The sequence below is a fragment of the Macadamia integrifolia genome, unplaced genomic scaffold (genome assembly GCF_013358625.1).
Source record: "Macadamia integrifolia cultivar HAES 741 unplaced genomic scaffold, SCU_Mint_v3 scaffold_210A, whole genome shotgun sequence".
Lineage (NCBI taxonomy): Eukaryota > Viridiplantae > Streptophyta > Magnoliopsida > Proteales > Proteaceae > Macadamia > Macadamia integrifolia.
In genome coordinates, this window is record NW_024870643.1 from 190,826 (window position 1) to 203,757 (window position 12,932).

At 37.6% G+C, this 12,932-nt stretch overlaps 1 protein-coding gene across 2 annotated transcripts in view; it reads right to left on the minus strand.

The window, feature by feature from the left end:
- LOC122071327 (15-cis-phytoene desaturase, chloroplastic/chromoplastic) overlaps positions 1–12,932 on the minus strand; it is a 127,828-nt gene that overhangs the window by 7,562 nt on the left and 107,334 nt on the right. For both annotated transcript variants that reach the window (XM_042635664.1, XM_042635665.1), the window contains exons 8-11: positions 11,804–11,923; positions 4,158–4,371; positions 3,976–4,078; positions 226–273 (exon numbers count right to left, since the gene is read on the minus strand). In XM_042635664.1, the coding sequence (XP_042491598.1) occupies positions 226–273; positions 3,976–4,078; positions 4,158–4,371; positions 11,804–11,923 (485 nt within the window). The remainder of the gene's footprint in view (positions 1–225; positions 274–3,975; positions 4,079–4,157; positions 4,372–11,803; positions 11,924–12,932) is intronic.

Sequence of the window (12,932 nt, forward strand, 5' to 3'; positions counted from 1 at the left end):
AGCCCAAGGGGTCTCTAATCACATCTCATAGATAGGCAATCAATTCTCTTCTATGATTATTCTCTCTTACTTCTACCTCTTTTCCCTTTTCATAAAGTTAAAACTCAAACCAAGCAAACCAACTCCAGTGAGATGTAAGTTATGCAATAAACATATTAGGCATCAAGGTTCAATTCCATTCTCGATTTTAAAGGGAAAGCATTATTGGCATAGGTGAAGCTGGACCTGCTGAAAAGTAGATGATCATATGTGTTCTTCAGCTTTCTGTCAAACCTGAAAAAGTAACAGATAACATTAGTTAATCGAGCCCACAGCCCACAGCCCACAGCCCACAGCCCACAGCCCACAGCCCACAGCCCATACCCCATCTTAGACTGATGGATGACATTAATTATCTCTTGTATGCAATAGAATTTCCTTGTAGCCTATTCCAAGATGTAGATTCCAACTAAACCAACCACTGTTGGCTTCTCAATCCATTCTTCCTGAAATGGAACAGGTATCACAACGATAATATCAATCCAACCAACAGTTCCGTTAGTTGCGTGTCTATGTAGCATTTGTTTCTCACCAGACGTGTAATTCATATAGCAAAGATAATTTTAGAATACATAAAGAGAGTTGGTAGGGCAATGAGTTTTCTACTGTTGCTTAAAGCCTTTCTTTATATTTAACATGTTGATGCAGGCACAACAGGGGAAAAAGGTGCATGTTATTTCTTATTCCCTTTCATTACTTTCATAGGATTGTTAAAGGCATTATCATGTCCATGTTTTAGGCCAGGTCAACTTAGGAGTAAAAGAGTTCTGCAGTCATTTATTTGGGGTTCAGTTTTATATCCTTGTTGATTGAGAAGAGAAATTCTACTGAAATTTTGTAATAACCTTCAGAAGATGGAACGGTGGGCCGATATAAAGCAAGGCTGGTTGCTAGAGCCTTCACTCAAACATACGGGATCAATTACTAGGAAAACTTTACTCCATTTGCCAAAATGAACATTGTCAGAGTTATCCTCTCATGCACAGTCAATCTAGGCTGGAAGCTATAGCAACTAGATGTCAAGAATGCTTTCCTCCATGGAGAACTTGAAGAGGAGGTATATATGGATATCCCTTCTAGACTTGCTTCTCAGAAGACCCAAGACAAGGTGTGTAAGCTGAAACGGGCCTTGTATGGCCTAAAACAGTTCCCCCTGTGCGTGCTTTGGTTGTTTCCACAGAGACATGGTGTCCATTGGTTATAAACGGAGTAATTCTGATCATACTTTGTTTATCAAGAAGACAGGGGAGCATATTATAGTTCTCATTGTCTATGTTGATGATATTGTAATCACTGGGAGTGATACTGATGAGATAGCTCAACTAAAGACATATCTGGGGACAGAGTTTGAAAATAAAGACTTGGGTAAGCTGCGATACTTCCTTGGCATCGAAATGGCTTATTCAGCTGAACGTATCTTCCCATCTCAACAGAAGTATATATTTGATCTCCTACCAGACACAGGAATGTTGAGCTGTAAACCAGCTGACATACCTCGAGCCTAACTCTCATCTCAAGGATAAGGATGGTGAACCAGTTGACAAGAGCAGTTATCAGAGGTTGGTGGGACGACGACTGATATATCTCCCTCACACTCGGCAAGACATAACCTTTGTCATTAGGTTAGTCAGCCAGTATATGCATGATCCTCACTCAACACATTTGGAGGCAGCATATCAGATTCTGAAATACATGAAATCTGCTCCTGGTAAAGGATTTCTTTTCTCTCTACATAGCCATTTTCGTGTTGAAACTTTCACTAATGCTAACTGGGCTGGCTGTCCAAATGATAGAAGATCTACTTTTGGGTATTGCACCTTTGTTGGAAGCAACTTTATTACTTAGCAGAGCAAGAAACAAGCTGTAGTTGCACGGTCCAGTGCAGAAGCGGAGTTTTGGTCCATGGCCCATGGTATTTGTGAACTTCTTTGGCTCCAAGGTCTCCTTCAAGATTTGTATTCCAGTTGAGCTGCCTATGCGTCTATATTGTGATAGTAAATCAGCAATCAGCATTACTCATAATCCTATGCAACATGATCGAACAAAGCATGTTGAGATTGATCATTACTTCATCAAGGAGAAGTGGGAATAAGGAGTTATTTGTGTCCCATTTATTCAATCTGGTGCCCAGTTAGCTGATGTGTTCACTAAGGGACCTTAGTAGAAAAGTTTTTTATCCAATTATAAGCAAGTTGGGCATGTTTGATATCTATACACCAGCTTTAGGGAGAGAGTTGTAATATGGGTTCAAGGGGTATTTTAGGCCTAATTCAACAAATCAACAATGTCCTTGACAATAAGTTCACTACAACACAAGGCAATGACAGCTACTACTCTCTGCTCGTTAAATGGAAGGTATGTCCTCAACTTGACTGAACGTGGATCCATGCTGATGATTTACGATGGCTCAATCTGGATCTATACATGTGTCCCTCCTACATTCGTCAAAGTCGAATGTTTCTAAGCTGAGGGGAGCTGATGTAGACAGGTTCCTGGGCCAGAAATATTGCCATAGGAATCAGGTCCATCTCACTTAATGGGGGCCATGGTTCGATGGGCATATGGGCCAATAGTGAACTTCTATTTCCTAGTTCCTGTGATTGGTAAGGTTCCTTCTATTTTATTTGATATTATTCTTCAGTTCTGATCACTTTACTGTCATTAACCTTTCCTCTTAAGTGTTGTAGTCAAATCTGGTTGCAGACCAGCAACTAGGTTGTGGACTGTTTCTGCTGTAATAACTGAGTTCTCTGCTGCATTTTGTGATCATTTTCTCTTTTGTCAAAAAACAGTCCAACAGCAGAATCAAATCATACAGTGGACCAGTAACAAGTGCCATCGATTTCTGCTTCAGTTTCTAAAACCTGAGTTTCTATTTTCTCAACATGGCTTCTGCAGGTTTCTAAATTCATTTCTGATTTGGGAAATTTCTAAATTTGCTTTCATTTTTTTCTATTTTCAGTTTAGTTTCTAATTTTATCAGCTACTATTTTCTGTCAATTTAGTTTCTATTCTATGTAAGTATATTTTTTTAGTTTCTGATTTCTGAGATCTATTGCTAATTTCAACAGCTTTCTAAATCTCAGTTTTTTTTTTTAAGAAACTTCCTATTTTCATATCACTGCCTTCACTCCAAATCCAAGTGTTGGATCTTGACAAGGTTTTGAGAGTTTGTTCACCACCTTAACTACGACACTCGACCTGATTTTTGTCCTCAAATAGGTTGACCTGCTGTGAGATATAGCAGACCTCTCATGTATGGTTCAACATAGCCCTGCGATTCTGGTTTCTATTTGGAATCCAAATCTCTACCTTCAGTGACTTAGGATCCCATTATCAACCATCTTTCCTATAGAGTCAATTCAATTGGAACTTTTCCTCAAGTTCATAGTCTGCTAAGTTTTTGTCCAGAGACCACAGGAGATGTTCTAAAATTTGTACCCATGAACACTAACCGATCTAAAAATACCCACCGAACAGTGTCACCTCTATACTAATCTTACCAAGGTTGACTATTAGCTCAGCAATCCTCTCATGCATCAAGTAACTGCTCAAGACTCAATATATTAGGCTTTCACTTCTGTCATTTTATTGTATGTAGAGAGATGTCTCTCAGTAAAACAACATGCCCTTTTCTTGACCAGCAGCTTATATATATCTCATTATAGAGAAGGGGAGCATCAAATGAGCATCTACCATGTAGCCAGCATTAAATATATAGTGATACTACTTCCTGGAATAATTTCAGGAGAAAAAAAATAGAGCTAATTGGAATATTCACTACAGAGATTATACTGCCCCCCAAAAGAAAATATGATGCTTGCATGATCAAGTTTTTTTCTTTCTAGATAGAATCCATTGATGCCATCCATACCACACAAAATAAATCCAAAGCATTGGCTGCAGGACTGTCCAAACAAAAGAACAGGAACTTACCATATATGAACGTTAATTACTGGAACTCCAACTAAGTTCTCCAATCTCTTAAAATATGGAATCTCTTTCCAGTCTTCAGGTAAAAGAAGCTTTAAGATATCAACTGATGCAAATAGAATGTGTGAGGAATGACTGGAAAAATTAATTTCATATATCAAAAGATACAAATAGAAAAGCTATACCTGGAGTAGCAAACACATAGGCATCTCCTTCAATTACACTCCCATTATTAAGCATAAAATGCTTCACGGTTCCATCATTATTCAGCACTATCTTTTGTATTCGTGAATTTACCTGGACTTCACCACCAAGTGACTGAATATGATCAACGATTGGCAGGCATAGTCTCTCAGGAGGGTTACCATCTAGGAAGGCCATCTTTGAACCATGCTTTTCCTGTTGCCATGTTTAAGAAATTTTAAAAAAACTAATTCCATCATATATCAACATAAGCCCTAGACTCCTTTACCATAACAGAAATCTTCAATTTACATTTCCATGACTACAGCAATGAACTGAAACACATCATAAATAAATAACACGAATGATAGTCATCCAGCATTTCCAAGCAGGTTATATGAACTTGAGGAGTGTGACTCGGTCAACTTTGTGATGAACTCCACCCTATTAAAACTGATGAACACTGTAAAAGGACCACCACATTGCTGGACCTGCCTATGTGCGGTCCTGGGAGGGGTGAGTTTGGAGTTGGTCCTAACCTTTGGCCTTTTTGCACAAAGTGGCCTCCCTCAACAATCAACACATTAAGATTCTGTACATTTCCTTTAATCAACAGAAAGAGATGGCTTGATTGTACCTGGGGATGGGGTATATGGAGTGAACTTCAGGCAGCCTGAGAATTCAGATTGTCTTAGGGTCAAAATAAAGGTAGGTTCTAGTGATAGAAGGGAGGGTTGAAGCTTGCTTAACAAGCTTAGTTGGCAGTCCGCACCCATCTCCTTTTTGTTGTTTCTTTTCTGGTCTCCATTGTCTCTAAAAAAAGGGCGTACCCCGGTGCACTAGGCTCCCGACAATGCAGGGTCTGGAGAGGGCCATAATGCACACAGCCTTACCCCTGCTTCACAGGGAGGCTGTTTCCCGAGTCGAACACGCGACCACTTGGTCGCAATGGAGCAAGCTTACCGCTGTGCCGAGGCCCGCCCTCAACGGTGATGGAGTATATCTTTTCTTGTCTCCATTGTATTTGGTGATGGAGTATTTCTTTTTCTGTCCCCTTTTTTCAGAGGTGGGAGATTCGTGGGAGGGAGACTTATTTTTTCTCAGCAGTTTCTTTTGTGAGTGTGTGTGTGCGGCTGTGCGCGTATGTTTTTTTGGGATCTTTTTTTTATATATTTTTTTTTCACCTTTTTTAAGCAGATCTGAAGACCTACCACAGGAAAACCAAGAAAGGCCAAGCCTAGCGTGACCTGTTCTGTTTATTTTTTTTTTATTTTTTTTTTAAGTTAGTTTTCTTTTGTTTATGTATTTTTGGTTTAGTTCCGGTTGAACTGGCAGGTCAATATAAGTTGAGTTGTTTTAATCTCAATAATGAGACCAAAGGCTGTGTTGAAATGAGAAACAGATAAAAATAGAAGCAGATTTGAATCAAATCTAATTGTTATGTAATATCTAAGATTTATAGCTTACTATTTTTGCAAAAAAAAAAAAAACCTGGGCCATGACTACTGAAGATTATCTAATCCAGTTCAAAAGGGTTTGTGATTAAGTCAGTGCCATTGGCAAGCCATACTGCATTTCCTTATTAAATTAGACAATTAGTATTGTGAATGAATGATTGAGGATTTTGCATGTGATCTTTGATATATCACCAAAGCTATAAAAGTTGGAAAAGTTTGAAAAAAAAAAAATGCAATCAATATAACTAAACTGTAACAGAAATTTATGAATCATTCTCTTCTTGTCAAGTCTTCCTATTTTGGGAAAACTTGTATGCCTCTCTCCATCTTCCATTTGTCTTGGACTTTTGGGATTATCATAAAAATATGGCTAAAATAAGACAAGAAGTACTATTCTGAAGGTCACTTTTATTGCTACTGGACCACCATTCACAACCCCACATAGATGAGAGAGAGAGAGAGAGAGAGGCACAAGGCATTTAATAGACAGGGCTGAGAGTTTTAATGTCTTCTTCAAGTCATCTATTTCCAGTGGCAAGTTTAATGCAATAAGACTGAAATAGAGTACCAATACCCACTCTCCAGTCTTCATTGATGGGTAGGTTACAGATACCTTAAGAGGTCTTCAGGTTAGTGTAGAAAGTCCAATTCAATCATTTTCAAACAACTAAAGCCTGTCTTTTGATGAAGGTGAAGAACTCACTCTAAAATAAAAGTCCTCAACTATGGTTTTCTTGTATTAGCTAACATCTACGAAAAAAAAAAAAAAACAGTTTTCCTGTGCTCCCGGTTGATGGGAATTCATTCACTAAGATGCACATAGAATATTGTTTTGAGTCTTTTTATTTGGGCCCACATCCTTTTAAAGTTGATTTAGGTTAATATACTTTAAAAAAGGAGTTCTCTCTTGTCATAGGAGTCAGCCAAGGGTTTTCCTAAACCAACTCCAACTCGATCTTTATGGCTTTAATAAAAGGAAGCATGGGGGTCATTCTTGCACCCACGACTTGATTTTGAAAACTGAAGTTGCTGCTCTCTTTCTTACTACATATATTCTCAAAATTCTGCCATTAAAGTGCCTGCAATTCTTCAGTCCAGCCATCTTTATACTTGTTAATTGAAGGTGAGTCTAAACTCTGATTCAAGTTCTGTTTTCTGCAATCATCAATTAAAATTATCTGCTTTCAAAATCTGTTTTCAATTTCTGATTCGGTTGGTTAAATCTAACAATCCTACTCATGCTGATTTCGTATTTGATTACAGAATAATGAAATTAGGATTTTTCTCTAATCCCTGTTTTCAATTTCAATTTTCAGATTCTTTCAAGTCATTAATGGAGTCCTATTTCAAGTAGGATTACCTCTGAATGCTGAATTCGATATCCTGTCATTGCTAATCTGATTTGTCTCAAATTGATATCCTCACCTCAGTTTCGTTTAGGTGTTATAATTCTTATGTCTGATTCATATTATGATTTGTTAATTGTTTATATACCCCTATCCTACTTTCACTAAGATTCCTTCCTATATTCTGATCCAACCATTGGATCTTGCAGAAACTTTCAGCAAAGGGATCATTTATTACTAGGAGATCTCGACCACAATATCAGGTCCATCTGATTGCCGAATTTCGTTCTATGTTATTTCATTCAAAAACTACTTGTGTATCTCTCTGTTTTTGGTCTTGTTTTGGTACCGTTTTAAACCTCATATCAGTATTAACTACTTTTCTGTTGTGTCCCATCCCAAAATACGTCTACAATAAAAAGAATAAACGAACAAACAATGGTGGAAAGAAATATTTCTTAAGGTCATAACAGCTAGGTCATTGGTCACGTTTAAACAGGACATAAATAGGGGGCTCAATGATTTGTTCTAGTTCTTTTCTTCTTTTGAGGTTTTAGTGTATTGTTCCGGTCCTAGTTGTTAGTATTGAGGTTTAGTAAGTTTTTTTTTGGATGAATAAATAAATTCACTACCAAGAGGAAGAATATACAAAGGGGGGGGGGGGAAGACTAGACAAAGCTAGCCAAACAAAGAAACCAAACCAAATACAACAATACAATACAACAATGCAAGATCCAGAATCTAATTAGCAAGCAAGAAAATTCCAGCTAAACCAAGAAGAACATTTGGGGGGGGGGGGAAGGCAGCAACAAGGGAAGGCTAGGGATGGGCGATAGTGTCAATGTGAAGGTTCCAAGAGGTAATAATATGTCTATTCTTGGCGGAATTGGCATAGGTCTGTGAGGGAGGGACTGGAGTTTGGAGGAAACATCAAAGGAGATGGCTTTCCAAATCTTATCCACAGATCGGGAATTGGAAGACCATCTTCGGATGTTGCGCTCCATCCAGATGTGATTGATGACAGCAGAAAAAGCTAGCTTCCCAATAGTATCACAAATATGGGATCCTGAGAAGGTCATGTCAATCCAAATCCACTCTCTATCAAAAGTAAGAATAGGCCTCGAAGAAGGCCAGCACTTGGAGAGGACCAATTTCCAAATGGAGGAGGAAAAGGGGCATGAGAAGAAGAGGTGATGAATATCCTCAGAGTCATTGGGACAAAGACAACAGGAGGGGAGGGACAGCGATATGGTGGTGGATGAGGAAGGCTTGGGTGGGGAGACAGTTAGAGACATCTCCAAAGAGTAAAACTATGGTAAGGAATGTAGCCCTTGAACCAAACAAGGTTAGACCAAGGAACCATAGGACCAGAGGTTCGAACAGAAGACCAAGCCGAGGCAGAAGAACATCCCATTGGATGAGTGGCTCCAGATGTATTTGTCCTCTCTACCCCGGTTACTAGGATGAAGAGGGAGGAGGGAGGACCAGAGATTAAAAAGGGGGGGAGAAGAAGGAGGAGGGGACCAGCCAAGGGGGGACAGAATGCTGGATACAGTGGCACACTTGGGAATACCCGAAGAATAAATGGTTCTTGTGGAGAGGTCCAATAAGTTAAAAGAAGAGCTTACTTATAATTAAAGTCTTTTAATGACCAAAGAGTAGCAGGGGTCCCTGCAAGGTGGCAACCTTAAAAAATTGCTTTATTTTGTGTATTTTGAAGTATTATTGTACCAACGTTGTAATGGATGGCTGAGATAAGACAGTTTTCAGGACGAGGTCCATATACATGCTTGTTTTATAAATAAAAGGGCAATCTTGGAAGAAGAAATTTTGAAACCGAGGAAGGTTACAATGGTTTCATTTACATTCAAATTAAATGAAATTTTTTTTCGTTCCACCCAAAAAAAAAAGATCAGAAATTTTGTCTAGGAACATATATAATTTCACAGCAGGAGGACATTTCATATCTACAATGTATGCTAAAATCTAAGTCACCTACCTTCTACAATATTCCCTCCCTATTTGCTAATATTTTACTGAAATACTCCATCTACTTATTTTTCTCCAAATGGTTTATAGCTGAAAAAGGTTTGAAAAGGATATAAGCTGTTTGGAGAGGTATTCACAAGGTAATTGATGATTTCTTGGAAAAGGTATATTCATAGTTGGGAATTGGAAGGATGAGGATGAGTGATGAAGCATTTCTCTATGTAATTCGGTGTAGATCCCTTTAAGACTTGATACAGCATGGTTATATCTAGTTTTAAGGAACTGACATTCTCTTTCAAATTAAACTTTTATTTGAAGGAAATATTTTCCTCGAGGGATAATATGAAAATTACCTACTATTTACTACTTTAGAGGTTGAAGTGGTGTTTCTCAAAGTGCTAGCACATTTCACTTGATTTTTTTTTTTTTTAAATTTACCTCATTGTAGTCATAATAGCTGAAAAGCTACAATCTTGTGCATCAAAGAGGAATCCTAATTCAAATTTAACTAAGAAGCAGATTTCAAGGATTGATGGAAACTCAAAACACAGCAACAATAGAACAACAGAAACTAAGTAGGATTTGAAAGAAGAAATCATGTATCTCAAAGTTGAATGACCAGATTGGTCTGAAATTTGGGTGGAAGGTTCCATGGGACCGGACTAATTTTTCAATCTATTCAATGGGTGTGATTTGACCTAGATGATAATCTGGTCAAAACTTTGATATTATTACAATATCAGGCCATTATATCAATAGGGGAGAGAGAGAGAGAGAGAGAGGACTTGACAGCACAGCCTGGTCTGCTACTTTATCAATACAATGACCAACAAATGATGAGACTACAATAACACCCTTGTAACTAATCAGATTTACTTAACAGTCGAAACAAAGGATGTAACAGAAAAAATAGAAGGAAAAAAATAGTAGCAGAAACTCAGAAAAATCCCAGAGCACAGAAGCGAACCTAAGCTTAAAGAAAACTCAGGTGTCAGACTGCCAGAAAACAGAGCAACAGGATTAAGATAAAGAGTGTTTTGAGCTGTTGAATGGTTTACAGATAACTTGAATTGCTTCTATAACTCAGAACCGGTTGCAGAGAAGAAAGAGGTAATTGAAGAAGCAGCAACAAAACAGATTGAGAATCCACTCTAAAAACAACCGAACAAATCCACCTTAGAGCTGAGGAGTCCACCTCACAAACCATGAATCCACACAGCTAAGAACAGATAAAATTCTAAAAGCTTTATTGCATAAAATTCATGGTCTAAAAAGCAAGAGAATGTACCTTTTTATAATACCCCAATACAACTCTTAAACTCAAACACACTCTTAATTCAGATAAAAATCTAAAACAGAAAATAGGAACCCAGATTGACCTAAACTCTCTTAATTCCATTAGGAAAGGCTCCCATAGATTTTCTTTCTCAAAGTACTTTTCTTGCCCTTCACCCTGGCTCCCACATGAGAGACCTTTAGCATCAAAATGTCCTCCTGTAAATTACATGATTTCTTAAGAATTCGACCCACTTTGACAAAACAGTCCATCCTGACCACCAGCAAATACTTTGACCAAAATTAGGGGTATACTTGCAAGCATTATATCCTTGATTGATTCAAGAGGATAAAAGAATTGTTAGATTGGATTCTGATCGAAATTTTCACCCTCAAAACAAGAAACATTTAAAGAAGAATTAGATGAGAGAACAAGCGGCACAAAGGGCATACGAGTCGACTAATTATTATAAAACAATGAAAAACAACTTCATTATCAGAATAAAAGTGTTCAATGCTGACTAGAATAAAGAAAGTGGCATTTATACTAAAGACTCAAACTGCTAGTTGACTTTAGGCTATGTCTGGAAGGCAAGAAAAGAATAGAGACTTTTCTCTGGTGTATCCATGTAGCCTAACCCATTTACTTAGGAAAAGGCTGAGTTGTTGTTGTTGTTGTGGAGAGATAGATACATTAACTCATCACTGGTATCCTCATGACTTTTGTCCTATTATTAGGGAACTATCCTAGCGACCAACCTAATTTATTGTAGTTATTTTCGGGATCAATGACTGTACCATGCAAAACAGAAATACCTTTTGTTGGATACTTGGATAAAGGGACAGATGACTCCATCTATTTCCCTACCAATCATGATATATGTACAAACTCGGACATCCATTTCAAATTCACATCTCATTTTTACAGGAGGGTTATGAAAATCCACGAGAAGAAATTTGAATTTTTTTTTGAAAAAGAGAGAAGAGACACGTTAACTTATCATTGGTGTCATTGTGAATTTGGTCTTATTATGTTTCTCTTTTCTTTTCTTGCCTTCCAAACATAGCATTAGTGACCAACAAAACCTAAAAATGATAATACCATGACCAAACTATACCATCCATAGATTGACAATAATTTTCTCATACTAATTGAACAACATTTCTATTGACACCAAAACAATGAATTTGGGAAACTTTTGAGATGAAAATCTTAAAATGACAAAGAGAGAACTGTGAGCATGGAAAATGGTCTTGAATTTATAAGATGCATGGCAGAATATAGAATTTTACTCAACAGAATACTTTATACATAGCAGGGAGAATACGTACACGTAAAACGCTTCAGGGTTCAAAGAAGATTGATTAAGATAAGAAAAACATTGCAAGAAAACAGAAAGAATCAGCCATTCCTAATTGACATTCAAAATTCCAGTAAAAGTTGATATTGATAGTTCCATCATCTCTTTAACTGAGCCACCTATCCGGTCCTAAACTACAAATAATGACCTTGAGCTGAGTTTGTCTGCCAAGTAAGTTAACAAAATTTCCAATACAGTGATGAGAGAATAAAGATCATACCTGAAGAAATCGATTCAAAGCTATCAGAATGCATTGCATTGAAAGCTCATCTGGGTTTATGAAGTTAAGTGCCTTTGACATGGCAATAAACACTTCATCAGTAACTCGATCAGGTATTCCCTGAAATACAGTCACCTTGTCATCAACAGATAAACAGGAAGGCCAGAAATAACTGTTAGACATATCATTTTGAGGGCTCCTACAAATTCAAGTTAACCCTATTGAAGTGTATTAATATTGATCACAATGTAAAAAACTTGACTTCAAGCTGTAATGCAAGGATAAGCAAATGTCACATAGAATTCAAACAATCAAGTGATTGGTTGAGTGACATGATAATGGTTCGCATCTAGAGATTTTCAGGTCAATATTTGGCAAGATGAGATATGTGCAACAAGCAATCTAGGTTAAAACTTTGTACTATTGAATGACAGAAGTTCAGTTTCATTAGGAAATAAGTAGGCATGAACGTAGATGGGTTAAAAACATAGTTATTAAGGCGTCGCCTAGGCGCTAAGGCGGTTCCAAGAGGGTAAGGCAGTAGACAGCATTAGGTGCGCTATAAGGCGACGCTTTATGCGCCTTATGACACCTTATGTATATTTTAGAAATTAGTTATTTTTTAAAACGAATTTACATAGATTCCCTATGTTATTTAGTGATTGGCAAGTCTATGAAGAAGAATACACTTGAGATGCATGGGATCAAGGCTAATTAATACTAAGAACTCAACCAGAAAAAAAAACCATGATTCACACACAAATCGCAAGGGTTTACACTTTACAAAGAACTGAAGAGTGAAGAAGGAATAACCAGCCGACGGCGAGCCTTCCTCCTTCGAATCTTGCTACGGCGGCAAGGATTCTTCTCCGGCAGCCTCCGGCGAAGCTTCGTACCCTCCTCTCCAGGTACGTTGTTGTATATTTTTTTTTTCTCATCTTCATTCTTCTTCATTCTTCTTCATGCTACAGTGACTGGTGAGAGTTTTTTTTTTTTTTTCCTTCTCCATTCTTCTTCATCCTATGCCTACGGTGAGAGCTCAGTGCTCTACCTGTTTTTCTTTTCTTCTTCTTTCTTCTCCTTTCTTCTTCCCTTATTTTATATTTCTGTTCGTACCTGTTATGAATTC